Source organism: Mauremys reevesii, linkage group 25 (genome assembly GCF_016161935.1).
Source record: "Mauremys reevesii isolate NIE-2019 linkage group 25, ASM1616193v1, whole genome shotgun sequence".
Classification (NCBI taxonomy): domain Eukaryota; kingdom Metazoa; phylum Chordata; order Testudines; family Geoemydidae; genus Mauremys; species Mauremys reevesii.
In genome coordinates this window covers 11,010,846-11,037,451 of record NC_052647.1, presented here as the reverse complement: position 1 = coordinate 11,037,451, position 26,606 = coordinate 11,010,846, and the positions used below count along the sequence as shown (strand labels likewise).

The following is a 26,606-nucleotide window of genomic DNA, read 5'->3' as shown; positions in this document are numbered from 1 at the left end:
CTCTGGGAGGGGAGCGGGGTCTAGTGCTTAGAGCAGGAGGGGCTGGGAGCCAGGACTCCTGGGTTCTGTTCCCAGTTCTGCCTCTGGAGTGGTGTTCTTCGTGGGCTCCGATGCCCCCGTGGTGGGTGCGTTAGAAATGGCCAGCGGCCTCGATAGGCAAAGGGAGAGAGCGATTCTGAGCCTGGCGCCGTGAAACCAGCCCTTGGTACGCTGGGCCAGTACCTGGTTGGAAACCCCAGGTGCTGCGGGCCCAAGCAAGCGCTGCATGTGCATCACAGCCCATGCCCCCCACGCTGAGGTAGCCCTGGGGATATGCTGAAAGCCAGGTGTGGCTGGAGCTGGGGCGAGGATGGCTGCCCTTGGCCTCCGAGGCGTTTGGAGCTGGAGCGGCTGGTGGCTCTGCCTTGACTGGGTGACCAGATACCCTGCTGAACGTGTTTTTGGCTATCGCTGTGGATAACCTGGCTAACGCCCAGGAGCTCACCAAGGTGGGAGCTGCTTCCCTGGCCCGCCTGGCAGGGCAGGGTGATCGGGGAGTGGGGGGTTCAGGAGCCCTGAGGTCTCAGAGGTCTGAGGTCTGGCCTTGGGCTCCTGAATTCTCCCTTAGCTTGAGTGGAGCAGGAGGACGGGCATCCTGGCCTTGTGGCCACTCCCGGCTGGGGGCTGCACCTATCACCCTGGCTCTTGGAGCATGAGTCTCCTGAGCTCACAGGCACCGACTTTGTCCTTTCCCGGGGGGTGCTAGACCCCTGCTCCCCCCTAGGCCTCGCCCTCGCTCCACCCCTTCCCCCAAGCCCCCCCCACCTCGTCCCACCCCGCCCTCGGTTCTCCCCCCCCCTCCAGAGCCTCCCGCATGCCAGCTGATCCGCGGCAGGAGGCGTGGGGAGGGAGGGGGAGGCGCTGATAGGGTGCTCAGCACCCACCATATTTTCCCCACGGGTGCTCCACCCACAGAGTCAGCCCCTATGCCTGAGCTGTTTGCCAAGCCGGCAGCAGGCTTGTCACCCCCTGTGTGGCCTCATCCCCCTCTAGAGGGGACAGAGCCGCCGCACCAGGCGGGGTGAGTTACACGCCAAAGGGGCCAGGAATCAGGGCGGGGTTGATGGGGGTCCGGCGCCGCTAATGCTCACCCCTGTCTGTGCCTGTCAGGATGAACAAGAGGAGGAGGAGGTGGCCAACCAAAAACTTGCACTACAGAAAGCCAAGGAGGTGGCAGAAGTGAGCCCCTTGTCTGCAGCCAGCATGTCTATAGCGGTGTAAGTGCCGTAGGTAGCGACACCGGCGGCCAGGGCACGTACCGGAGCCCAGGCTCTCGTGTTCCATGACGCTGTGTCTGACCACGGGCTGCTGAGCCTCGGCATCGGCTCGCGTTGCAGGATCGGGTCTCAGGACAGCTAGAGACAAGGAATGCTCGGGGCTGCAGTGCGCTGTGGGGAGCGGGGCAGGAGCTGGCTGTGGGGGGAGCTCCTGGCTACTCCAGTCCCAGCCCCTCCCAGCAGGGGGCGCTGTGGGGAGCGGGGCAGGAGCGCTGGCTGTGGGGGGAGCTCCTGGCTACGCCGGTCCCAGCGCAGGGGGCGCTGTGCGGAGCGGGGCAGGAGCGCTGGCTGTCGGGGGAGCTCCTGGCTACTCTGGTCCCAGCCCCTCCCAGCAGGGGGCACTGTAGGGAGCGGGGCAGGAGCGCTGGCTGTGGGGGGAGCTCCTGGCTACTCCGATCCCAGCCCCTCCCAGCAGGGGGTGCTGTGGCGAGCGGGGCAGGAGCGCTGGCTGTGGGGGGAGCTCCTGGCTACTCCGATCCCTGCCCCTCCCAGCAGGGGGCGCTGTGGGGAGCGGGGCAGGAGCGCTGGCTGTGGGGGGAGCTCCTGGCTACTCCGATCCCAGCCCCTCCCAGCAGGGGGCGCTGTGGGGAGCGGGGCAGGAGCACTGGCTGTGGGGGGAGCTCCTGGCTACTCCGATCCCAGCCCCTCCCAGCAGGGGGCGCTGTGGCGAGTGGGGCAGGAGCGCTGGCTGTGGGGGGAGCTCCTGGCTACTCCGATCCCAGCCCCTCCCAGCAGGGGGCGCTGTGGGGAGCGGGGCAGGAGCGCTGGCTGTGGGGGGAGCTCCTGGCTACTCCGATCCCAGCCCCTCCCAGCAGGGGGTGCTGTGGGGAGCGGGGCAGGAGCGCTGGCTGTGGGGGGAGCTCCTGGCTACTCCGAACCCAGCCCCTCCCAGCAGGGGGCGCTGTGGCGAGCGGGGCAGGAGCACTGGCTGTGGGGGGAGCTCCTGGCTACTCCGATCCCAGCCCCTCCCAGCAGGGGGCGCTGTGGGGAGCGGGGCAGGAGCGCTGGCTGTGGGGGGAGCTCCTGGCTACTCCGATCCCAGCCCCTCCCAGCAGGGGGCGCTGTGGCGAGCGGGGCAGGAGCGCTGGCTGTGGGGGGAGCTCCTGGCTACTCCGGTCCCAGCCCCTCCCAGCAGGGGGCGCTGTGGGGAGCGGGGCAGGAGCGCTGGCTGTGGGGGGAGCTCCTGGCTACTCCGATCCCTGCCCCTCCCAGCAGGGGGCGCTGTGGGGAGCGGGGCAGGAGCGCTGGCTGTGGTTGGAGAGGAAAAGCAGCTCAATTCTAAAGGTGTTTCAAGAATCTGTCCCTGTTTCGGCTTCAGGAAAGAGCAGCAGAAGAACCAAAAATCCTCCAAGTCTGTCTGGGAGCAGAGAACGAGTGAGATGCGGAAGCACAATCTGCTGGCGAGCCGGGAAGCCCTGTACAATGAGCTGGACCCCGAGGACCCATGGAAGGTGACCTATGCCCGGGCCATGCGGCCTGACATCAAGACCCACCTGGACCGGCCCCTGGTGGTTGACCCTCAGGAGAACCGCAACAACAACACCAACAAGACCCGGCCCAACGAGCCCTCTCTGGAGCAGCGCCTCAGCCAGCAGCGGGCTGAGGATTTCCTGCGCAAGCAGGCCCGCTACCACGAGCGCTCGCGGGAGTTCAGCAGCTCCCGCAGCTCCGAGCAGCCTGATGCAGAGGGTCTTGAGGCCCGACGGCAGCGCAGCGGGAGCAAGGAGACCAATCTGAACCAGGACGGCACCTACCGGGAGCTGGACTATCCCAGCCAGGGGTACGAGAGCAGCCGGGAGCTGGGCTACCGCGACAGCGCCTCGGAGCGGATCAAAGCTGTCGACCCGCACCGCAGGCACCACCGCCGGCAAGGGGGCAGCAAAGAGAGCCGCAGCGGGTCGCCCCGGATGGCCGAGGGCGAGCGGGATCATCGGCGGCACCGGGCCCACCGCCGGATGGGAGAGGAGGGCGGCGGGAGCCGGGACGAGGGCGGCAAGGTGGAGCGGCGACTGCGGCACCGGGAAGGGAGCCGGCCCTCCCGCGGGGACGTGGAGGGTGAGCAGCCCGACGGGGAGAGACGCCGGCGCCACCGGCACGCCGCGCAGTCCACCTACGACACCGACGGCAAGAGGGATGACAGGGAGAGGCGGCACCGGCGCAGGAAGTGAGTGGGGGCACCTGGGCGGTGGGGTGGAAGGGCCCCCGGGCACGACAGCCGCTAGGGATCAATGAGGCTGGGGGGATGGGGCTGGGGGAATTGGGAACTCTGCATCCCGATCGCCTCGCTTTGCACCATGGCGGAGGGGAAAACGGGGAGCCAGATTGGGGTGGGGGGTTGTTTCAGAGACAGGGCCCCCCATCTTCAGAGTGCAGGGCCCTCGCTCAGCCAGCAGTGGGCACAGCGCTGGGGCTGGAGAACGGAGCCAAGGAAGGAGCAGGGGGCTGGGAAAAGGGAAGCAAGGGGTGGAGCCAGCTGCCTCCCCCCTCAGCGGGGGATGTATCAGCTACCGAGCCCGAGGCCTTTCGCCTTCCCCGCTCTGCTGATGGGAGCGTTTCAGACAGGCGCCAGGGTCTGCCTGGCCACGGCCGCCTGACACTTGTCCCTCTGGGAACTGGGCCGAGAGCCAAGACCTGGTTCCATACGGGCCAGCGAACAGCCATCCCAGATGGAGGTGATTGTCAGTCGTTGACCAGCACTGCCCCACCACCACCCTGGGGCCGAATTGGAGCTGGTGCCCCTAGAGGGGAAGGTCCCATGTCCCGTTCCCTGATCATCTGAGCCAGCAGTTAGTGAAGGGAGATGAGGCCTCCTACTCCCTGACTCTGATCTGCCTCTTTTCCTTTGGGTTGCTGCCGTAGAGAGAGCCAAGGCCCCAGCCCAGTGCCCGGCCCGAACCTCTCCACCACGCGGCCGATCCAGCAGGACATGGGGCGCCACGAGCCGCAGGTGGCGGAGGACATAGACAACATGAAGAACAACAAACTAGCCACCACGGAGCCCTCAACCCCCCACAATGCCAGCCACCTCCAGAGCCCAGCCAAGGTGGGCCACCATGCCAACTGCACGGCCACCCGGGCACCCCACAACCTTCCTGGCACCCTGGGCCAGCCACCCCCCAACTCCCAGAATGCTGCCAACCGCCAGGCACCCAGCAACCCGCCCCAGCCCGGGCCCCCGAAAAGCCCCGAGAACAGCCTTATAGTCACCAACCCCAGCACCCAGAACAACCCAGCCAAGGCTGCCAAGAAGCCAGAGCACACCACAGTGGATATCCCAGCCACCTTCACACCACCCATCAACAACACCGTTGTGCAAGGTAGGCACCGGATGGGGGTAGCCCCGGGGCAGAGCGCGATCCGCCCCCGTGTAGGCGCCGTGGGGCAGAGCGCGATCCGCCCCCAGCATAGTGGAGAGTGTGTGAGACATAAAGAACAAAATTGTCAGACACAGAGATGAACATAATTTGTTGGGGAAGAGTCAACATGGTTTTTGTAAAGGGAAATCATGCCTCACCAGTCTACTAGAATGCTTTGAGAGGGGTCAACAAGCATGTGGACAAGGGGGGTCCAGTGGATCCAGTGTACTTAGACTTTCAGAAAGCCTTTGACAAGGTCCCTCACCAAAGGCTCTCCAGCAAAGTGAGCTGTCATGGGATAAGAGGGAAGCTGCTCTCATGGATTGGAAACTGGTTACAAGACAGGAAACAAAGGGCAGGAATAACTGGTCAGTTTTCAGACTGGAGAGAGGTAAATAGTGGGGTCCCCCAGGGTCTGTACTGGGCCCAGTCCTAGTCAACATTCATAAATGGTCTGGAGAAAGGGGTAAACAGTGAGGTGGCAACATTTGCAGATGATACAAAACTACTCAAGATAGTTAAGTCCCAGGCAGACTGCAAAGAGCTGCAAAGGGATCTCACAAATCTGGGTGACTGGGCAACACATGGCAGATGAAATTCAGTGTTGATACATGCAAAGTGATGCACCTTGGAAAACATCATCCCAACTATACGTATGAAATGATGGGGTCTAAATTAGCTGTTATCACTCAAGATAGATCTTGGAGTCACTGTGGAGAGTTCTCTGAAAACAGCCACTCAATGTGCGGCGGAGTCAAAAAAGCAAGCAGAATGTTGGGAATCATTAAGAAAGGGAGAGATAATAAGACAGAAAATATCATATTGCCTCTATATAAATCCATGGGACGCCCACATCTTGAATACTGCGCGCAGATGTGGTCGCCCCGTCTCAAAAAAGATATATTGGAATTGGAAAAGGTTCAGAAAAGGGCAACAAAAATGTTTCGGGGGATGGATTGGCCGCTGTATGAGGAGAGATTAATAAGACTGGGACTTTTCAGCTTGGAAAAGAGACGACTAAGGGGGATATGCTAGAGGTCTGTAAAATCATGACTCATGTGGAGAAAGTAAACAGGGAAGTGTTATTTACTCTTTCTCATAACACAAGAACTAGGGGTCACCAAATGAAATTAATAGGCAGCAGGTTTAAAACAAACACAAGGAAGTATTTTTCCACACAACGCACAGTCAACCTGTGGAACTCCTTGCCAAAGGATGTTGTGAAGGCCAAGACTATAACAGGGTTCAAAAAAGAACTAGATAAGTTCACGGAGGATAGGTCCATCAATGGCTATTAGCCAGGACGGGCAGGGATGGGGTCCCCACCTCTGTTTGCCAGAAGCTGGGAATGGGCAACAGGGGATGGATCACTTGATGATTCCCTGTTCTGTTCATTCCCTCTGGGGCACCTGGCTTTGGCCACTGTCAGAAGACAGGGTTCTGGGCTAGATGGACCTTTGGTCTGACCCAGTCTGGCCGTTCTTATGTGTGGGAGTGAGATCCGTGGGGGCATCTCTCCTGAGATTCAGGGCTGGTCCCAATTTAGGTGGGGAGTAGCCCATGTCCATCAGGTGAGGCCTGTAGCATAGGCACCAACTCTGTGGATGCTCTGTGGATGCTCCAGCCCTGGAGCACCCATGGGAAAAATTAGTGGGTGCTCTGCACCCACCGGCAGCCAAGCTGCCCCAGTCCCACCTCGGCCTCCTCCCCTGAGTGCGCTGTGTCCCTGCTCCTCCGCCAACCTCTCAGCACTTGCCGCCACCGAACAGCTGTTTGGCAGCATAGCAAGCTCGGGGAGGGGGGGGAGGAGGAGTGGGAACGTGGTGTGTTCAGGGGAGGAGGAGGGACTGGGGCGGGGATTTGGGGAAGGAGTCAGAATAAGGGCAGGGAGGGGGCGGAGTTGGGATGAGGACTTTGGGGAAGGGGTTGGAATCGGGGAGGGGCGGGGTGGAGTTAGGGTGGGGCCGAGGGCAGAGGGGGATCACGCACCCACTGGCACGAGCAGAAGTCGGCGCCTATGGCCTCTGGGAGACAAATCAGCCCTGAAGGGATCAGAGCTCAGCCATAGGCAGAGACAGGCACCGGTTGGGTGGGTCACTGCGCCGAGAGGGCACAGAGAATCCTCTGTCTAGATGTCGGGCTGTGGCTCTGGCTCACGTGCTCAGAGTTGCCCGATCTGGGGTGGGGAAGGAATTTCCCCCAGGTCAGATTGGCAGGGACTTTGGGGGGTGGGGGGTTCACCTACCTCTGCTGCATAGGGCGTGGGGCACTTGCTGGGGCCCTCTGGGCAGGTCTCCTAATCACTTCCCTGCCATTGCTGAGGCTTCACGCACTGGGAGTGTCTCCAGCTCTGCGGGCCTCTGCCTGTGGCCACCACGGTGTCGTCTCTTTAGTCCTGCTGGAGTCTCTGGGTCAATGGCAGTGACCATACAGGGCAGGCGAGATGGTCTGATGGTCCCTTCTGGCCTTCAGCTCTGGGATACTCTGACCGTGTATTGCCGCTTGGAGCCACAGCGCCACGAGGGTGCCCCTTGGAGACACCTTGTGTGTCTGTCCCCGAGCCTGTGGGTTTGTGTGTCCATCCTCCAGCCCCTGTTTTTGTGTATGTGTGTGTCCGTCCCTGTCCCTGAGGCTGTGTGTGTGCGTGTCCATCCCCGAGCCCGTTTGTGTGTGTGTGTGTCCGTCCCTGTCCCTGAGGCTGTGTGTGTGTGTGTGTCCATCCCCAAGCCCCTGTTTGTGTGTCCGTCCCTGCCCCTGAGGCTCTGTGTGTGTGTGTGTGTGTGTGTGTGTGTGTGTGTGTGTGTGTGTGTGTGTGTGTGTGTGTGTGTGTGTGTGTGTGTTCGTCCGTCCGTCCCCAAGGCTCTGTGTGTGTGTGTCTGTCCCCGAGCCTGTGTGTGTGTGTGTCTGGTCCTGAGCCTGTGTGAGTGTGTCCATCCCCGAGCCCCTGTTTGTGTGTGTGTGTGTCCGTCCCTGAGGCTCTGTGTGCGTGTGTTTCCCTGAGGGGTGTGTATATGTGTGTGTGTGTGTGTTCATCTGTCCGTCCCCAAGGCTCTGTGAGCGTATGTGTGTCCCCGAGGCTCTGTGTGTGTATGTGTCCCTGAGGCTCTGTGCATGTGTGTGTATGTGTGTCCCCAAGGCTCTGTGTGCGTATGTGTGTCCCCGAGGCTCTGTGTGTGTGTGTGTCCCCGAGGCTCTGTGTGTGTGACTCTCCTGAGCTCCCCTTCTTAAGGAGGGTTAGGGAGCTCTCTGGCCTTAACCCTAGCCCCACGCACGGGAGGCAGCGTGCCGTTAGTGTTAAAGAGCGATGCAGACCAGGGCCCGGGGGGGGGGGCGCCCCCAGACCCACGCTCCCCATCGGCAGCACTAGTCTCAGGTGACCCTTGCCAGGCCTGGGTCTCCCTGCCTGTGCCTGCAGGGATGACGCTAGCTCCCCTGTAGGCTGGCAGGAAGGCAGCAGCTGTGCCGTGTCTGGTTCCGGGGTCCCAGGTCGGTGCTTCACTTCCCTTCCCTTCGCCCTTCTCCCCTGTGCAGTGAATAAAAACGCCAATCCGGACCCACTGCCAAAGAAGGAGGAAGAGAAGAAAGAGGAGGAGGATGGCGAGCAGGAGGAGAATGGGCCTAAGCCCATGGTTCCCTACAGCTCCATGTTCATCCTCTCCACCACCAATCCGTGAGTACGGCTCTCACCGGGGCGGGGAACAGAGCGGGCAGGCGGTGGGCACGTGCCAGGAACAGAACCCCCCACCCCTAAGTGAGGGCAGGAGGCCAGTGGGCACCCGACCCTCCTGTGTTTGAATTCCCTGCTTCAGACTGGCCTGGGGGGTGGGGGGACCCCGGCAGCACAGCGTAGCTGGCCAGGTGCCTTGTGGGGGTTTGCTCCTTACTCTGAAACATCAACTATTGACCATGGTGGGGGTCAGCTATTGGCTTTGTGAACTGTGATCCTGATCTGGTGTGGCAAGGAGTGGGGACTGCTGGCCCAGAGGGGCCCATTGGTCTGCTCCAGGGTGGGGGGGATACCAGCACAGAGGGGCCCATTGGTCTGCTTCAGGGTGGGGGGGATACCAGGCCAGAGGGGCACATTGGTCTGCTCCAGAGTCGGGGGGATACCAGGCCAGAGGGGCCCATTGGTCTGCTCCAGAGTCGGGGGGATACCAGGCCAGAGGGGCCCATTGGTCTGCTCCAGAGTCGGGGGGATACCAGCCCAGAGGGGCCCATTGGTCTGCTCCAGAGTCGGGGGGATACCAGGCCAGAGGGGCCCATTGGTCTGCTTCAGAATCGGGGGGATACCAGCCCAGAGGGGCCCATTGGTCTGCTCCAGAGTCGGGGGGTGGATATCAGACCAGAGAGGCATATTGGTCTGTTCCAGGGTGAAGGGGATATCAGACCAGAGGGGTGCATTGGTCTGCTTCAGGGTGGGGGGATACCAGCCCAGAGGGGCCCATTGGTCTGCTCCAGAGTCAGGGGGATACCAGCCCAGAGGGGCCCATTGGTCTGCTCCAGGGTGGGGGGGGATACCAGGCCAGAGGGGTGCACTGGTCTGTTCGGGGGGTGGGGGACACAGTGAGTCTGGGTGCCCCTGGCCCTGAGTGCCATGTGCCGTCTTTGCCCGGCCCAGGTTTCGCAGGCTCTGCCATTACATCGTGAACCTGCGGTACTTTGAGATGTGCATCCTGATGGTGATCGCCATGAGCAGCATCGCGCTGGCCGCCGAGGACCCGGTGCAGCCCAATGCTACCCGGAACAATGTAAGTCCTGCTGCTGAGCCGAGCCCGCCCTGCCCCGCGGAGGCTGAGGGCTTCTGCCTTTCTAGGTAATGCAGTCAGAACCTCTCTCGGATGTCATGGGATAAAAGGGAAGGTCTTTTCATGGATTGAGAACTGGTTAAAAGACAGGGAACAAAGGGTAGGAATTAATGGTAAATTCTCAGAATGGAGAGGGGTAACTAGTGGTGTCCGCCAGGGGTCAGTCCTAGGACCAATCCTATTCAACTTATTCATAAATGATCTGGAGAAAGGGGTAAAAAGTGAGGTGGCAAAGTTTGCAGATGATACTAAACTGCTCAAGATAGTTAAGACCAAAACAGACTGTGAAGAACTTTAAAAAGATCTCACAAAACTAAGTGATTGGGCAACAAAATGGCAAATGAAATTTAATGTGGATAAATGTAAAGTAACGCACATTGGAAAAAATAACCCCAACTATACGTACAATATGATGGGGGCTAATTTAGCTACAACGAATCAGGAAAAAGATCTTGGAGTCATCGTGGATAGTTCTCTGAAGACGTCCACTCAGTGTGCAGAGGTGGTCAAAAAAGCAAACAGGGTGTTAGGAGTCATTAAAAGGGGAATAGAGAATAAGACGGAGAGTATCTTATTGCCCTTATATAAATCGATGGTACGCCCACATCTCGAATACTGTGTACAGATGTGGTCTCCTCATCTCAAAAAAGATACACTGGCACTAGAAAAGGTTCAGAGAAGGGCAACTAAAATGATTAGGGGTTTGGAGAGGGTCCCATATGAAGAGAGATTAAAGAGGCTGGGACTTTTCAGCTTGGAAAAGAGGAGACTAAGGGGGGACATGATAGAGGTCTATAAAATCATGAGTGATGTTGAGAAAGTGGATAAGGAAAAGTTATTTACTTGTTCCCATAATACAAGAACTAGGGGTCACCAAATGAAATTAATGGGCAACAGGTTTAAAACAAGTAAAGGGAAGTTCTCCTTCATGCAGCGCACAGTCAACCTGTGGAACTCCCTGCCTGAGGAGGTTGTGAAGGCTGGGACTATAACAGCGTTTAAAAGAGAACTGGATAAATTCATGGAGGTTAAGTCCATAAATGGTTATTAGCCAGGCTGGGTAAGGAATGGTGTCCCTAGCCTCTGTCTGTCAGAGGGTGGAGATGGATGGCAGGAGGGAGATCACTCGATCATTGCCTGTTAGGTTCACTCCTTCTGGGGCACCTGGCATTGGCCACTGATGTTAGACAGGATACTGGGTAGATGGACCTTTGGTCTGACCCAGTCTGGCCGTTCTTATATTAACCCCCCTAACAAGGGATCTTTGTAGCATGGCTGAGGCATATTGGTGGTAGTGACATATAGGGGGAGCTCCTACTGCCCCACAGGCTGTGCCCTCCAATCTCTAGGGATGCCAAACTGGCAACTTTCCGCAGGGCTGAACTGACACTGAAAGCTAGAGAGACAGCGCCTGGGGAGTGAACAGGAAGCAGGCCGCCCGGTGCCACCCCCCTGGCATTGGAGCCCAGCACAGAAGGTGCAGCTGTTAGCACCCGCCCCTTCCCAAAATAAAGCCAAAGGCCTCTGCCCTTCCTCGTGCTTTTCTGCAGCACTGCAGTTGTACTAAAGTAGGTTAGGAGGGAGGCAGCCGGGAGTGAGAGCTCCATAAATCACCACCCAGCTCTCCCGGCAGCTGACACTGCAGTTTCCTCTCTGAGAGCCCGGCTGGCCAACTCCCGCACGCTCAGGCCTGCTGGGGAGAGCAGAGTGAAAGAATTAGAGCAGCATCCCCAAAGGGGCAGGGGGGCAGGTCTCAGCCAAGGCCCGGGCCTCCTTCGCTTTCCCCTTCCCCGCACGCCGCTTCTGCAGACCCCGATGAGGGTGATAACAAGCAGGTGCATCTCCGAAGGAGGGCTCCCAAAGCCTTGTGTTAACTGAACACAGAGAATGGCTGTGCCTGGCGCTAGTATGCAGCCACCTCTGGGGTGGGGCACAACAGCTCTTCAGCAGCCACACAGCAGCACCTCACCGGGATCACACACTCACCGTGGCGGTTCAGCCCTCTCCCAGGTGGGGCACAGCAGCTGTTTAACAGCCAGGCGCCAAGGCAGCACAACATGCTGGGTCAGGAAGTGGAGAAGAATCCTCTGTCTGCCTGTAACTGCTATGGGGGAGTTTGAGGGAGATGGAACAGAGAGGACCCATGTTGGAGTCTGACGAGGACACCGGGGTTCCTACCTGGGCACTCGCTGGGAGTATCACCCACCCTAAGATTATGAGTGGGGACCCTGATGGCACAGGGGGGCTGAAAACCCCATCCGAAGGCCATCCCCATGGAAGCACCCACCCGAGACCCGTGGGGAGATGCGACGCCTGCACTCCATAGGCCTTGCGTTGCTCCCGGAGGCCATAGAAGCTGGGGATGGGCTATCGCTGGTCTGAATCTGGGCCGTTCCCCTTGGTGGCTTCTCCGCGCTGTGAGCCTGGTGGGTCTCCGACAGCCTCCCCAGACCACTCCTGGAATAGACACTGCCCGGCCCCCTTGTGCCAGCCTCAGCCGGGGATCCTGGACCGGCTAGGCCGGGCCCTGGCTGCAGTGGGATTAAGGCAGGGTCTCCTCCTGCCATGGGGTGCTAGCAAGAGGAGCCAGAGGGACGTTTGAGATCCTCCCTCTCTTCTCCCCCAAAGGTTCTGCGCTACTTTGACTACGTCTTCACGGGTGTCTTCACCTTTGAGATGGTCATTAAGGTGAGTCCGGCAGGGACCGGGGCTTGGGCCGTATCGCAGGGAGGGGAGGATTTACCCACTGCGGGAGATCTCTCCAGTGGCTGACCCAGCCACCAGCCCTGTGGGTTCCCCCCGGGGCTGCTGCAGAGAAAGGACGAGCTCACCCTCCCATGTTACCAACCCAGGCGGGGATCAGGGTAACAGGGCAGACGCTGTGTGTATGGACCCCCGTCAGTTCTTCCTTGGGGGGGCCTCCAGCCTGGGAGGAGGGGATGGAGCCTCATCCTGGAGCCTGTCCATTCCCGGCCAGGACAGGGAAAGGGTGACTTGGAGGGGAGAAGCTGAGAGGAGACGGGTCCCTCCCAGTGGCTCTGCCGGCATTTCCTTCCCGCGCAGCTGAGCGGGGTGAGGCGTGCAGAGCGGGAAGGGCAGAACTTGTGGGGGGAGGGTAGGTGTGGGGCAGACCCATAACAGAGGGCTGGAATCCAGCCCAGGGAAGCGCTAGGCAGGGTAGCGGCCGAGGGGTGCCTGTCGCTGTGCAAAGGGGCACGTTGAGCCCTGGAGAACTCGGGGGGTGCGAAGACGGGACTGTCTGCTGGGGTGGAGGCTGGGCTGGAAGGAGCCAGAGGCAGGCCAACGGGGCCCCGTCTCCTTCATGTGACGACAGGGCTGGCTTATGAACCGAAGCGCCCCAGGAAGCAGCAGCAAAGAGCCGCAGAGAGAGCTGAGGAGATGGGGGCCCTGGACGAGGAGCAGGGAGCTGGAGACCAAGTCCCCCCTCTCAGTCACTGGGGGGCGCTCAGCAGTGGCAGGGTTGCCCCTGGGTTCGTTTGAATTAAGCTTGGGAAGAAAGAAGTGCCCTTAAAGCCCAGATGTTGCCAGCGGCTGGGTGGCTCTGGTCCCTCCATCTGGCCAGGAGAACAGGCCTGGCTCCTTCTAGGCTCAGGAGACTTGGTCCCAGCCCTCCCCTGAGTAAGTTACGTCCCCGCACCGTGCCTCAGTTTCCCTCTGTGTGAAAGGAAGGTCGTGGGTTGACCCCTGCTCTGCCGAGCGCGCTGGGACCTGGGGCTGAGCAGAGTGAAATGTGCTTGGAAAGGGGAGCAGCCTTTTCCCCCACAGCAGCAGCCACCACGGAGCGAGCCGCCCCGGCTGACCCTCTGCCTGTGCTCCGCTCCCTGCCACAGATGGTCGACCTGGGGCTGGTTCTTCACCAAGGCGCCTATTTCCGGGACCTGTGGAACATCCTGGATTTCATCGTGGTCAGCGGAGCTCTGGTGGCCTTTGCCTTCACGTGAGTTGCCTGCTGGAGCTCTCGCACTCCTCCCCCAACCCAGCTCCTGGCTGGGCAGGTGGGGAAGGCCCCAATTTGCTCGTTGCATGACAGGGCGCCCCCATTCGCTGCCACCCCCCCAGCCAATCACAGAGCATGCATGGAATGGTGGAGCGACCTCCCCGCCAGCTTGGGATGCCCCTAGCATGCGGAGCCGCTCCCAAGGGCCAGGGAATGGCTGTCCATCCTAGCCGTGCAGTCCCCACAGCCAAGGCCTCGGCCGCAGGGCCCAAGGAGCGGGGTCCCGAGCAGGAGCTCCCCGGAAGGGAGCCTGGTGCACGCAGCCCCAGGTCAGGCCCAGCGCCCTTGGCTTCGGGAGCAGGATTCTCAGGGCCTTGCACCATGATGCCGCCCAAGCCGTTAGCACAGTGAGGTTCCGTTGCCACCCGGGGACTGGCCTGGCACATCCCTTGCTGAACAAAAGCCCAAGGGCCTGTTTGGAGAAGGGGTTTCGCTGTGCTAGTCAGAGCCCAACGGGGGGAGCCTCAAATGCAGGGCTGGAGTCTAGTAGTTCGAGCAGGTGGGAGGGGGTGTCCAGGAGGGGGAGTGAGGTCCAGGGGTTAGAGCGTGGGGAGGGGGTGTCTGGGAGTTGGGACTCCTGGGCTCTATCCCTAGCTCTGGAAAGGAGTGTGCTGTGGTCATTAGAGCACGTCTGGGTTCTCCTTCCCAGCTCTGCGAGTGGTGCTGGGCCCCGCTGCTTGTCCATCTCTCCCGTGGTGGGAGGGTGCTGGCACCTGGCAGGTTGGGAGACCCGGCCCATCGGGGCGCGTACAGCTAGAGAGGGCTAGAATTGCACCAGTTCAGTGGATTAGGAACTGACTTTCCAGTGGTGGTTTTCTCAACCCATGAGCAGCTTCTGTGCCCTGATGAAGCAACGCACAAGGGTCAGCAAATGGTTGGGGTCATTATGGGAGGACGTGTGTAAACAGACACATGAGCCAGGAGAGCCCTCGGGGTCCTGGTGGGTCACCGCCAGCCCGCATGTGGCACCCCCAGTGGCGAGCTCTCCTGCTGCAGGGAAGCAGCACGCTGGGCAGCATCTCTCATGGCTGCCTGCTGGGACCCCTGAGCGTCACGGCTGGTGGGCAGGGAGAATGGGCTTTGCCAAAGGGACCAGCTCCCAGAGGGGCTGGATGGTACAGCCGGCTGCACCCCCAGAATGTGCATCTCCCCACTCCCCCCGCATGCCCGGCGCTGTCCCACCGATTGATCCTGCCCCCTGCATGGTCTGTGCTGGGAGCCACGGGGGCTTCCCCTGCCGTTCCTGACCCTCTGTGTGGAGCTGGGCAAACTGCTGTGGCTGTTGGACGAGCCGTCCCTTTTCGGTGCCCGCTGTGCCCGAGGACTGGCCGCGTTGGGGCATTTGGAGGTCACGAGCGCAGTCGAGGCTGGGTTGGTAATGGCCATCTGCTGGCCTGGGTGTGAGAGGAGTCTGAGGGGTCTCAGCCTTTCCCCAGTGGGACCAGGCACCCACTTCACATCCACGAAACTCCATTGCCAGCGGCCTTAATTGGACTCCTCATTGGCAGAGGCCAAAATCGGTCCCAGAACCTGAACTCCCTGGAGTGGTTGGTCCTTTGGGTTAGGACAGTGAGAGACACCTTCCCAGCTGGTACCACTGGGCACGGCCGGGGTTTGGACCAGAGCCCAGCGGTCTTGATGCATCCCCCAGGCTTTAGGGTCTGTCCGTTCCCTGGGGAAACCCACGGTTTGCAGGGTTGATCTGCCCTGGCCTGTGCAGGAGCAGGGAGGGGAATGGAAAGCTCAGGCTGTGAATGCCGTGTCCCCATCCAGGACTAGCAGCTGAGGCTGGAGGCAGCTGCCGCTGCAGTGAGGTGGGGCGGAGAGGGGAGCCCCCTGCTTGTTAAATATCCTGACTCTCTAGAGAGAGTTCGTTCTGAACTGGGCTGAAGCAGAGCTCTGGCACCTGGTTCCCCTCTCCCCCACCCTGGAGTCATGACACTGGTGTAGACGAGTCAGGGCCATCCGTAGCCTTGCGTCCTAGTCCCTGGGGGCTAGCTTGGCCTTGGGGCGGCACAGCCATTCCTCTCCTCCCAAAGAGCACTCTCCACTGCAGGGAGCCCCAGACTGGCTCTGCCATCTTCACAGAGCCCATGTGCACGGTTCAGGGAGCTGTAGAGGAGAATGTGTGGCCAGAGCGAACCCGCGCCCCAGTGGTTCTGCGCCCCTGCAATAGCCCACGGTAGTTGTAACGGCAGGGATGCGGGCTGGGCTAACCCTGAGGCCTGCAGTAGTGGCTACTTCAGGGTGACCCTCCAAAGCCGACCAGCGAGATCTCACCAGACCTGCCCTTTTCCCTTTGAACCTGAGGCCAGCTGGTATGACCAGCATGCCTCTAGGAGGGTTTGGTGAAATCATGGGTGGAATCCATAGTCACGGGCGGGGGTGGGGGGTGAACTGGACGGCAGCTGGGCTGTGTAACTTGGGGGAGTGGAGTGTGTTGGCGAAGCCAAGACCCATTTTGTATGTAATCCATCAAGAGGCACTGCAGATACAGGGAAGAATGGGGTTTAAAGGGTTAACCGAACATTTCAGACCCATCCGAAATGGCTATGGGGTGGGGGGCGCATGGGGATCTTTTCCAGTCAGTTTGCTCACCCCTGCCAGAGAGACGTTTTCCCCATTGATTGAATCCACCTGCCTCTCCTGAAAAGAACTCTCAGCTTTCCCCCTCCCCACCTCTCTCCCCACCCTTACCCTGGTTTATTTCACCCTGTTTCATGTCAGTTTCATAAGAGTCCAGAGCCAATGGCGTCCATTTCGGTAACACACGAAAAGTAGCTCTTGATGTTCTGCTGTGCTGCATGACTGTCTCACTGGGCTGTGTACTCTGCTCCGTCGTACCATGTTCGATCATGCTGCTGCATCAGCACCCGCCATCCCAGGGTCTCGACAGCTGGATTCTAGCTCTGCCACAAGCTCCTCTGACCACAGTTATTCCCAGCTGGGCTGGTGGCAAGAGGCCTGAGGGGCGCTGATTGGGCTTGCCTTCGTATGCAATGTGTGGCCCGATTCTCCTTCCACACTGGCGGAAATCCAGGGTACCTTCCCTGAAGCCAGCGGTTACACCAATGTAACTGAGAGCAGAGGCTGTGCCTCCAGGGGGCCAAAAGCTGGTGTCAGTTAACACAGCTGTATTGAAGTCAATGCAGCTCCGCCAATTTACAGCACCCTCAATTTATTTGACTTCACTGGGAGTTTTGCCTGAGTAAGGAGTGAGTAAACCTGGAGTAGGGAGGGAGTAAACCTGGAGTAGGGAGTGAGTAAACCTGGAGTAGGGAGGGAGTAAACCTGGAGTAATGAATTCACAATTTGGTCAGTTGTCCTCAATTTATTTGACTTCTCTAGTAGTTTTGTCCGAGTAAGGAAAGGCCAAACCCAGAGTAAGGGAGGAGTGAATGCTGGGTAAGCGAGGAGTAAACCCTGAGGATTTGTCCCTCTGTTCATGATTTAAAAGCTCATCTACATGCAGGGAATCCTCCAGCTGTTGGAAAATGTCCTGTTTGGTACCAGAATCTGGATCCAGCTGTCAAGCCTTGATGTGGCTTTCAGGTTCTCCTGACACCGGCCTCCTGCCTTGCTCAGCCCAGCTCGGTCCACCAGCTCGGTCCATCTCCTGGCCAGGAGGTGAAAGAGGAGGAGCATGTGTGAAGCCCTGAGCAGGGCGCTGGGGGTTGCAAGAGCAGCGCCGGTGTGGGGACAGCCCATTTGGTGGTGGTTGTTTTGGTGCGTCTCGTGTGTTTTCTCTCTGGTTGTCACTCACCTGTCCTTGTCTTTCCCCTTTCACCGCCACCTGACACAGGAGCAGCTCACGGTAAAGTCTCTCTCTCTCTCTCTCTCTCCCCCCCCCCCCCGTACACATGCTATCTATGTTCTCTTTATTTCCCTGTGCTCATGATCATGCGTTGCTTTGAATGGGAGGATCTGTCCATCACCCGTTCAGGTCGGTCCTTGTCACTGACCCTGCTGCTGGACACCCACCCAGATTTCTCTGTCCTCCATGCGTGAGGCACCCTGTTGCCTCTGTCTCGGTCCTGTGCTGGAACGGGGTCTCCCAAAATGGGACAGTGGGTCCCCTCTAAGGACATGATTCCCTTGTACACAACGTTTTGGTGCCTTTCGCACCAAATAAATGTGTTAGTCTCTAAGGCGCCACAAGTCCGCCTGTTCTTTTTGCGGATACAGACTAACACGGCTGCTACTCTGAAACCTTTCGCAACATTGTGCCTTTGAAATCCGCACCTGGTGACCTTCTACTGAGAAGAGGGAGTGGGGTCGATTGCTACGGGCAGGGAACTGGGAGGCAGAATGCCTGTGTTCTGTTCCCAGTTCTGGTAGGGGAGTGGGGTCTAGTGGTTAGAACATGGGGAACTGGGAGCTAAGACTCCTGGGCTCTATCCCCAGCTCTGCCACTGATGCGCTGTGACCTAGGTCAGATCAGTTTCTCTCTCTCTGCCTCACTTCCCCCTTCTCTGAAATACGGATAATACTGATTGACCCTTCCCCCCCCCCCCCACCCCACCCCCGGTGGTGTGAGGGTGAATGAAAGTTTGCAAAGTCCCTTACAGGGGCTAGTGATGGATGAAGTGTTGTTATGAGCAGCAGGGCAACTCACAGTGAGAAGCCCTGTGGGAACAATCACCAGTCCCCATCAGCTCGGCATGAAGCAGTTCCACTCCACCCCTCCATGCTGGGGCCGGCTCTGGGTGAGATTGCGGCCCAGCTCTCCGCCGTCCCATATACCGGCGGCACCCGTGGGCAGCGCGTAGCCCCTGTCCCAGGCTGGGAACCAGGCCCAGTGTTGTTGTATTTTCCTACATCCAGCACCTTCTGGACTGGATCTGCCTGTACGGCCCAATCTGTGCTGGGGAGAGTGCCAGGCAGTCTGCCCTGAGATCTGGGGCTGGAAGGAGCTCCCGTCCTGCCCCTTCTAGGGACCGAGCCGTTGGAACACAAGGCTGCTTAGTGTGCAGCTAATAATAAATAGGGACTTTTCCTATCACCAAACATCAGTCCCATCTGCCAGCCACAGGACTCCTAGGTTCTGTTTGCACCTGTGCTGGTAACTCCCAAGTAGCCATGGGTAGGTTGCATAGCCAGTCTCTCTCAGTTTTCCTGTCTATAAAATGTGGATAATGAGGCCTCTGTGAGGAATGAATTTGCTGGGTCTCAGCCTTGATCCCCATGGGACAGATGTCTGTGGCCCCAAACCACCACCCTCACAATCAGCGATCCCCATCCCTGTTCATTGGCAGCCTCGCCAACAAAGCCAGGATTGAATGGGCCATGAAGGCTTCACCCCCTGCTCCCCACAACAGGGATCGCACTTGGCAGGGGGTGCATGGGGAAGCTGCCTGGCTTGGATCTGTAGCCAGGGCCCACACCCCAGCCCCTTTCACTGGTGGTAAAAAAAAAAAAAATCATGTGTGTGCAGTGACGGGAGATGATCAAAGGAATTTCACAGCAGGGAAAACTACTGAACAGATGAGACTGGATTCCCCATCTCCCTGGATGTGACACGGCGCTTGCCATTTGCCACAGCTATTTGTAACAAGTGGGGACTATGTACTGTAGTGGTTAGTGCAGGGAGCTGGGAGCCAGGGCTCGGTTTCCACTTGCAAGTGGGCGTGTGCTCTGGTGGTTAGAGCAGAGGATCAGCAGCCAGGACTCCTGAGTTCTGTTTGCGCCCGTGCCACTAATTCCTGAAGTTGCCATAGGTAAGTCCTTTCCCCACTCAGTACCTCAGTTTCCCCATGTATTGAATGGGGAGAATGATACCGACCTTGGTAAAGAGCTTTGAGGTCCTTGGATGAAAGATGCTGTAGAAGAGCAAACACCTGGTGCAGGGACCTTCCCCGCTCCCCAGCGGAGGAGTTCCTTCTGCCTTGCCTCTTCTCTTTGTGGAGGTGTCTGCAAATCACGGTTTGGTAAGTGCTGCTGGCTCTGTGGAAATTACTTCTAAGACAAAGAACAAGGTGGTTGTTCAGACTGCGGCATTTCAGCATTGAATGACGACGTCCCAGTGAGGATGAACTACATGGGTTTTTCTAGTAGGAGTCAGGATTTTCTTTCTGGTGGGGTGCTGGAGTGGAGGTGTTCCCCAGTCCTGGATGCCACCCATCCGCTGGGCAAACTTAAATCACTCTACACTCCCCGCAGGTGTGGGATCTGTGGGATCAAGGCTGCTCACTGTGGACCAGCACTTAGGGTGACGCCAGCCAGCCCAGACTGGGAGCTAGGCAGCCAGAGAGAACCACGGGGGCTGGCCATGGATGGATGGAAAGACATCATAGGTAGATAGGTAGAATGGATGGATGGACAGATCCATGGATGGATGGATAGATCGGTAGGTAGAGTGGGTGAATGGATGCATCCATGGATGGAATGACACCAAAGATAGGTAGAGTGGATGGATCGAAGGACATCATAGGTAGGTAGGTAGACTGGATGGATCCGTGGATGGATGGATGGGAAGACACTATAGATAGGTAAGCAGAGTGGATGGATGGGTCCATGGATGCATGGATAGGTAGAATCTGCAGATACATAGGTGGAGAGACATAAAATATATTAGGTTCTTGAGCGCCACCCTCTCCAGGATAGTGAGAAAAAGGCCGGGTTAGTGGTGTGTGATAACAGCACCTCCTAATGGCTGCTGGTGAGTGCAGGAGGTGAGGAGGAGAGAGAAGGGATGGCCCAGGCTGGTAGATGAGTCACTTGGGAGTGACCCAGTAACCCAGAGTCTCCCACCAACAGGTGGGTGCCCCGCGCCCAAGGGAATGGACCTCAGTGAAGAACCCTGTGTCTAGAATGGCGCAAGGGGCCTGGGCCTCATGGCCTCTCTCTCTCCCCGTTCTCCCACCCCCACCCAACGTGTCTCTACAGAGGCAGCAGCAAAGGGAAGGACATTAACACCATCAAATCATTGCGTGTCCTCCGCGTCCTCAGGCCCCTGAAAACTATCAAGCGATTGCCAAAGCTCAAGGTAGGTGCAGGGGCAGTTGAAGGCACATAAAGGAGTTGTGGCTGCCTGAGAGGAGTGGCCGGGGTTTGCAGGATCAGGTGGGGGGTCAGAAAAGGGGGCTGGGAGACAGGAGATTGGAGTCTATTCCCAGCTATGGGAAGGAGTGGCCTCTAGTTGTTAGTGCAGAGTCAGAACTCCTGGGTTCTGTTCTTGATTCTGGGGTGTCTCGGGGGGTAGAGCAGGGGACCTGAGGACCAGGACTCCTGGATTCTGTCCCCAGCTCTGGCATGGCCTTGGTCTGTGACCTCAGTGAGGCTAATCTCTGGGGATTCAACCCCTCAAAAATAGGCAGCCAGTTCCTGAAGGCCCAGGTGGACCTGACTGGAGAGCGCCATGCTTGGGAAAGGGGTGTTTTTTTGGCTATGTGGAGATGGGGCCAGGAGGGCGGAGCATGTTTAGTCTGGACGCTGCAGTCCTGACAGGGCCCCCTGTCCGTTCCAGGCTGTCTTCGACTGCGTGGTGAACTCTCTCAAAAACGTCCTCAACATCCTCATCGTCTACATGCTCTTCATGTTCATCTTCGCCGTGGTGGCCGTCCAGCTCTTCAAGGGCAAGTTCTTCTACTGCACGGATGAGTCCAAGGAGTTTGAGAAGGACTGTAGGTACGGAGCCACCTTCCTCTGTCTCTCAGCACCTGGCCATGGCCCAACCCGTCCCTGGGCTCCTCGTGCTTCCGATTCCCCAGCAACTTCTCAGCAGGCGGCGTCACTTTTCCCGTTTGGCCTCCGGGGCGCAGTGCAAAGCTCCCGTGCTCGCTTGGAGGGTAGCCTAGCTACACAAAGGTGGCAGCCAGTGCAAAGGCGGTGCCTGGACCTCACCCTCTGCTCACTTAGCGTTGAGTTTGCACTGGCACAATGGCGTTGATTTCAGTGGAGTCACTCCTGATTTATAGCCCGGCTCGTTCCTACGCCCCCTTAGAGTCGCTGCCACCCACTTACTGTTATCATGTCCCTCTTGGCAGATTTCTTTGCCCCGTGGCTCTCGGTAGGTGGAGCCAGGCAGAGATTCACAGCGGGTGTGTAAGGAACAGGGTAGAAATGACAATGGCCGACTTCTCTCACATACGCCAGTGTGACACCCGGGTAACTCCCCACCTGGTGTAAATCAGCATCGCCCTGCTGGAGTCAATGGGGTCAGATCCCCAGCTGGTGTAAACTGACATTGCTCCATTGGAGTCAGTGGGGTCAGAATCCCAGCTGGTGTAAATTGGCCACAGCTGCAGTGGAGTCAGTGGGGCCAGATCCTTCGATGGTGTGAATTGGTGTTGCTCCATTGACATCAGTGGGGCTATTTGTGATTTACATCGGGGCGAGAGGCCCCAGATGGGTCAGCAGTTCTGACTCTAGCGGCCTGATTCTCCTCTCGCTCTGGGGTAGCTTCCAGGATTCAGTAAAGTGACGCTTATTGACACTGGAGAAAATTACATCAGAATCAGTCCCTAAAGTCAGTGAGGTGGCTTATGAGACGTACAGAGTGATCTGAAAACAGCCGGCGAGGGCCCTTGCAGAGTTCCCTCCGGCCCAGTTGACATAGGGGAGGGAAGGGAAGGGGGCGTGGTGGGGCGAGGGCCCCTGTGCCTTTTAAGACCTGGTACCAGTGATCTGCAGGTTCAGTTACTCTGGACCAGGTGGCTGGGGATCAGGCCGCTGTGATCGGTCCCTGTCCACCCTCCCACACCCCACTGCCCCCGAGCTCTGTTCAGGCGCGGTGGAGAGCTGAGCCCACGGGTCCCTACTCGCTGACGGGGGTGATCAGCAGTGGCTGCGGTGGCATTACACAAACGTGCAGCCAGCACCAACAGGAGCAGAATGGAGCCCCCTAGCCAGCGTGAAGCCAGGGTCGCTCAGGATCTGCCCCCAAGCCCGTGCGATCAGGAGCTGGCCTTGGGTGCCCAGTGCTGTGCCGCAGCCCTCCTGGCTGGCCAGCTGACGGTGTCTGTTCGTCCCCAGGGGCGAGTACCTGGTCTACGAGAAGGACAACGAAGTGAAAGCCCAGAAGCGAGAGTGGAAGAAATACGAGTTCCACTACGACAACGTGCTGTGGGCTCTCCTGACGCTCTTCACCGTGTCCACGGGGGAAGGCTGGCCACAGTAAGGAGCTGCCGCAGGGACGGGACGGGCCAGCGTGGGCAGGAGAGGGCTCGGGCTAACCCTTTCCTCACTGAGATCCGGGGCGAAGCCTCACTTAGATCACAGCTGAACGTGGCTGGTTCAGCCTGGAGCAGTCAGACGCAATGACTAGAGCACCAGAGTGTGACTCAGCAGACCTGGGTTCTACTGGCCTGCTGGGTGACCCTGAGCATGTCACGTCCCCACTCTGTGCCTCAGTTTCCCCCTCTGTAAAATGGGGAGAATGGTAGCCCCTCGTAGGGCCAACTCCTTAGCTGGGGTAGATGCGTAGCTTCATTGAAGCTGTGCTGAGTTACACCCGATGAAGATCTGGCCCTTGCACCCTCTAGGCTGCATGTTCCTCAACCATATGACCAGGGTATTAGCACAGCATGAGCCTAGCTGGGGACGGGAATTTCCATTGGGCCTGAACTGATGACTCCTTGCAGCTGTTTTTCTCTCTCTTTCTTCCCTCCCCTTCCACCTTCCTTCCTTCCCCACTGCAGAGTCCTCAAGCACTCGGTGGACGCCACGTATGAGAACCAGGGCCCCAGCCCCGGCTATCGTATGGAGATGTCCATCTTCTACGTCGTCTACTTCGTGGTCTTCCCATTTTTCTTTGTGAACATTTTCGTGGCCTTGATCATCATCACGTTCCAGGAGCAGGGGGATAAGATGATGGAGGAATACAGCCTGGAGAAGAACGAGGTGCAGCCCGAGTCGGGGGGTCCACGCCGCTCTGTCCCTGCCCCCCACAGCGTAGCGCCCAGCGGCCACGCCCCGGCCGCCATGTGTTTCGCCGTTAGCACCCTGGCATGCCCTGGAGCAGCTGCTGCAGGGCCTGGGACTGTCATGCAGGAAGGAATTCAGGCTGTTCCCCCGGTGCCGATGTGCTCCCTGGAAGAGCTCAAGGCCAGACGACACCACTGAGCCGCTCGGGAGAGCTCCCCATTGCCCCCTGCAAGCTCATTAGTGAGCAAGCTCTGTTCCCAGTTCTCTGGGTGACCCTGGGCAAGTCTCTTCCCCTCTCCATGCCTCAGTTTCCCAGTTCAGTTGGCCTGGTGGGACAGGTCTGGCTCCTGCTTCTGGTGCTAGAGATTGTCAGTGAGCGGAGGGGAGAGAGAACAGCAGCAGCTGCACAGGGGTAGCCCGTGTTAGGAAGGTCACAGCAGGGTCCCTTCTGGCCGTAGCATCTGTGAATCAGGGCATGGGGGCACCGGAGAAAGGCCAGTGATTTGCCAGGAGCTTCCCTAAGGGGCCACAGGAAACCAGGGGCTGCTGAGCTTTCAGGTGGCCTGAAGAACCGGGGGGGCTGGAGTTGAGAGAGCTGGGATGGCCCCCACGATGACCAGTGCATAGGGTCATGTCGCCAGCTGGTGAAAATCTCCATTCACTTAGTGGGAGAAATGATGATTTACGCCGGTCCCGTTACGATGATCTGCACTGATCTCCCCCTTCACCCAGGCCAGAGAGCGTCCTCTGACCCGCCACGAAGGGGGCGGAGACGCATTCGAGCAGGGCAGCTGGTCGGGCCGTCCTTCGCGCGTGGGGTCTCTTGGCCTGGGCTGCCCCTGTATCCCCCCCCGCCCCCCGACGCTGGTGGCCGTGAGCCCCTCCCTCGCCTCCCGCCCCAGCGGCTGTGTCTGTCCTCTCCGCAGAGAGCCTGCATCGACTTCGCCATCAGCGCCAAGCCCCTGACCCGGCACATGCCTCAGAACAAGCAGAGCTTTCAGTACCGCATGTGGCAGGTCGTGGTGTCGCCGCCCTTCGAGTACACCGTCATGGCCATGATCGCCCTCAACACCATTGTCTTGATGATGAAGGTGAGCGACCCCCTTGCGGGGCTGGGGCAGCATTGACCGGGGGATGAGATGCCGGCTGTACCATGCCTGGCAGAGCAGTCACGGGCCCCTCCTGCGTAGCTGGCATGTCCCCCATCCCCCCGATCCCGTGGGGCCGATCTGTGGCCTGGGGATCTGGCCCCTCCCGTGGGGCTGATCTGTGGCCTGGGGTCCTGGCTCCTCCCGTGGGGCTGATCTGTGGCCTGGGGTCCTGGCTCCTCCCGTGGGGCTGATCTGTGGCCTGGGGATCTGGCCCCTCCCGTGGGGCTGATCTGTGGCCTGGGGATCTGGCCCCTCTCGTGGGGCTGATCTGTGGCCTGGGGTCCTGGCTCCTCCCGTGGGGCTGATCTGTGGCCTGGGGATCTGGCCCCTCCCGTGAGGCTGATCTGTGGCCTGGGGATCTGGCCCCTCCCGTGGGGCCGATCTGTGGTCTGGGGATCTGGCCCCTCCCGTGGGGCTGATCTGTGGCCTGGGGATCTGGCCCCTCCCGTGGGGCTGATCTGTGCCCTGGGGATCTGGCCCCTCTTGTGGGGCTGATCTGTGGCCTGGGGATCTGGCCCCTCCCGTGGGGCCGATCTGTGGCCTGGGGATCTGGCCCCTCCTGTGGGGCTGATCTGTGGCCTGGGGATCTGGCCCCTCCCGTGGGGCCGATCTGTGGCCTGGGGATCTGGCCCCTCCCGTGGGGCTGATCTGTGGCCTGGGGTCCTGGCCCCTCCCGTGGGGCTGATTTTTTGCTCTCTTCTCTTGCCTTTAGTTCGACAAGGCCTCCACTGCTTATGAGGACGTGCTAAAGATGTTCAACCACGTCTTCACTTCATTATTTTCCCTGGAGTGTCTGCTGAAGATCATGGCCTTTGGAGTGCTGGTAAGTGTCTCCACAGCCAATTCCACTAGGGAGCACGGGGTGTTACCATGGAAATAAAAGACAGAACCCGCCTCCTCCAGCAGGAGGGGGTTCCCCACCTGTTCTTCCAACCCAGTGCCTCGCCCTCCCCCCTTTGCCAGATGGGGATTTGGCACTCCTCCCCCACACGTCCTGTGGGTGAGCGTCAGAACACCTTACCAACTGGCAACTAAGAAGGGATTGTTGAAGGCATCTCCAAGCACTTCGTAAGGTGACCCCAGCTCGGGGAAGGGGGAAGGTTGTTCTGCGTGGTTCAGGGAACTATAATGAGGATTACGGGGAGCAAAATAAAGAGGGGCTGCAGGAGAAATGTCCCACTAGTAAGGTCCATTAGCCTCGTCTCCGCAGGGGACATGAAGGAGTCCAATCTCCATCCATGGCTCACTGAAGATCCCTGGGGGTTTGAGGTTCCCACCACTGGTGCAGGTGCTCGGGGCAAGGAACTGACTCCATCCCGCACAGAGGGATCTGGGCTTCCGTTCAGGCAGGAGCCAGGAGTGAGGGGCGCTCAGGGAGGCTAAGAGGCTGGATTGGAGGAGCAGCACAGGCTGGCCTGGCAGGGAGAGCAGATGCTGATAGATGGAGAAAGGAAAAAAGAGAGAATGAATCTCCCCCAGACAATGTGGCTGATTTTTGATCCTGCCCCATTCCCTTATTTTAACGGGGCTGTTTTCTCATAATTCCTTGTGTTTGCTGTGCTGGGTTCATTTCTCCATTGGGGGCTTGCTCCACAGAGCTGTGGACACCTCGGGAACTGGTGGCTCTGGCGGGGTGGGAGAGGGCTGCGATTTCTTCTCCGGCTCGGGGAATCCAGCCAAGGACGTGTTTCTGTCCCTTGGCCGGGAAGATCCCAGCAACAGTAACATATTCTGCTCCTGTGTGTTTTATTCTTTCATTTTAAGTGTCCATCTAACTGTCCATTCTGATTGGGCCTAGGGTGGGGGCACTTTTCCAAAGTTTTGGAGGGGGAGGGGGCGTCCCCCTGGGTTTAGCTGATTGATACCGGGGGCCAGAGAACCTGGGCTTGATTCTGCTCATAGGTGGGTCCTGATCCAGAGCCCCTTGAAATCAGTGGAGAGGTTCCCACTGATATCAGTGGAGTTTTGGTCTGGCCCTTACACCAATGACACAGCAGTGTAACACCAGTCTTTGCACCATCGTCATTCCCACGGGTAACTGAGATCAGCATCAGGCCCCGGTCACACCAGCCACCCCAGGATAATTTCAAGGTGCC

At 59.0% G+C, this 26,606-nt stretch overlaps 1 protein-coding gene across 11 annotated transcripts in view; it reads left to right on the top strand.

Annotated features, from left to right (window-relative positions):
• The window catches only part of CACNA1A (calcium voltage-gated channel subunit alpha1 A), a 161,245-nt gene that overhangs the window by 81,492 nt on the left and 53,147 nt on the right, over nucleotides 1–26,606 (top strand). For 8 of the 11 annotated variants that reach the window (XM_039513834.1, XM_039513833.1, XM_039513832.1 and 5 more), the window contains exons 17-31: nucleotides 421–488; nucleotides 1,150–1,256; nucleotides 2,635–3,480; nucleotides 4,176–4,633; nucleotides 8,204–8,342; nucleotides 9,291–9,420; nucleotides 12,106–12,165; nucleotides 13,329–13,435; nucleotides 17,298–17,309; nucleotides 20,381–20,480; nucleotides 20,961–21,121; nucleotides 22,469–22,609; nucleotides 23,134–23,335; nucleotides 24,286–24,450; nucleotides 25,223–25,333. In XM_039513834.1, coding sequence (XP_039369768.1) covers nucleotides 421–488; nucleotides 1,150–1,256; nucleotides 2,635–3,480; nucleotides 4,176–4,633; nucleotides 8,204–8,342; nucleotides 9,291–9,420; nucleotides 12,106–12,165; nucleotides 13,329–13,435; nucleotides 17,298–17,309; nucleotides 20,381–20,480; nucleotides 20,961–21,121; nucleotides 22,469–22,609; nucleotides 23,134–23,335; nucleotides 24,286–24,450; nucleotides 25,223–25,333 — 2,807 coding nt within the window. The remainder of the gene's footprint in view (nucleotides 1–420; nucleotides 489–1,149; nucleotides 1,257–2,634; nucleotides 3,481–4,175; nucleotides 4,634–8,203; nucleotides 8,343–9,290; nucleotides 9,421–12,105; nucleotides 12,166–13,328; nucleotides 13,436–17,297; nucleotides 17,310–20,380; nucleotides 20,481–20,960; nucleotides 21,122–22,468; nucleotides 22,610–23,133; nucleotides 23,336–24,285; nucleotides 24,451–25,222; nucleotides 25,334–26,606) is intronic. The other 3 variants (XM_039513838.1, XM_039513835.1, XM_039513836.1) reach the window with 1 other exon arrangement.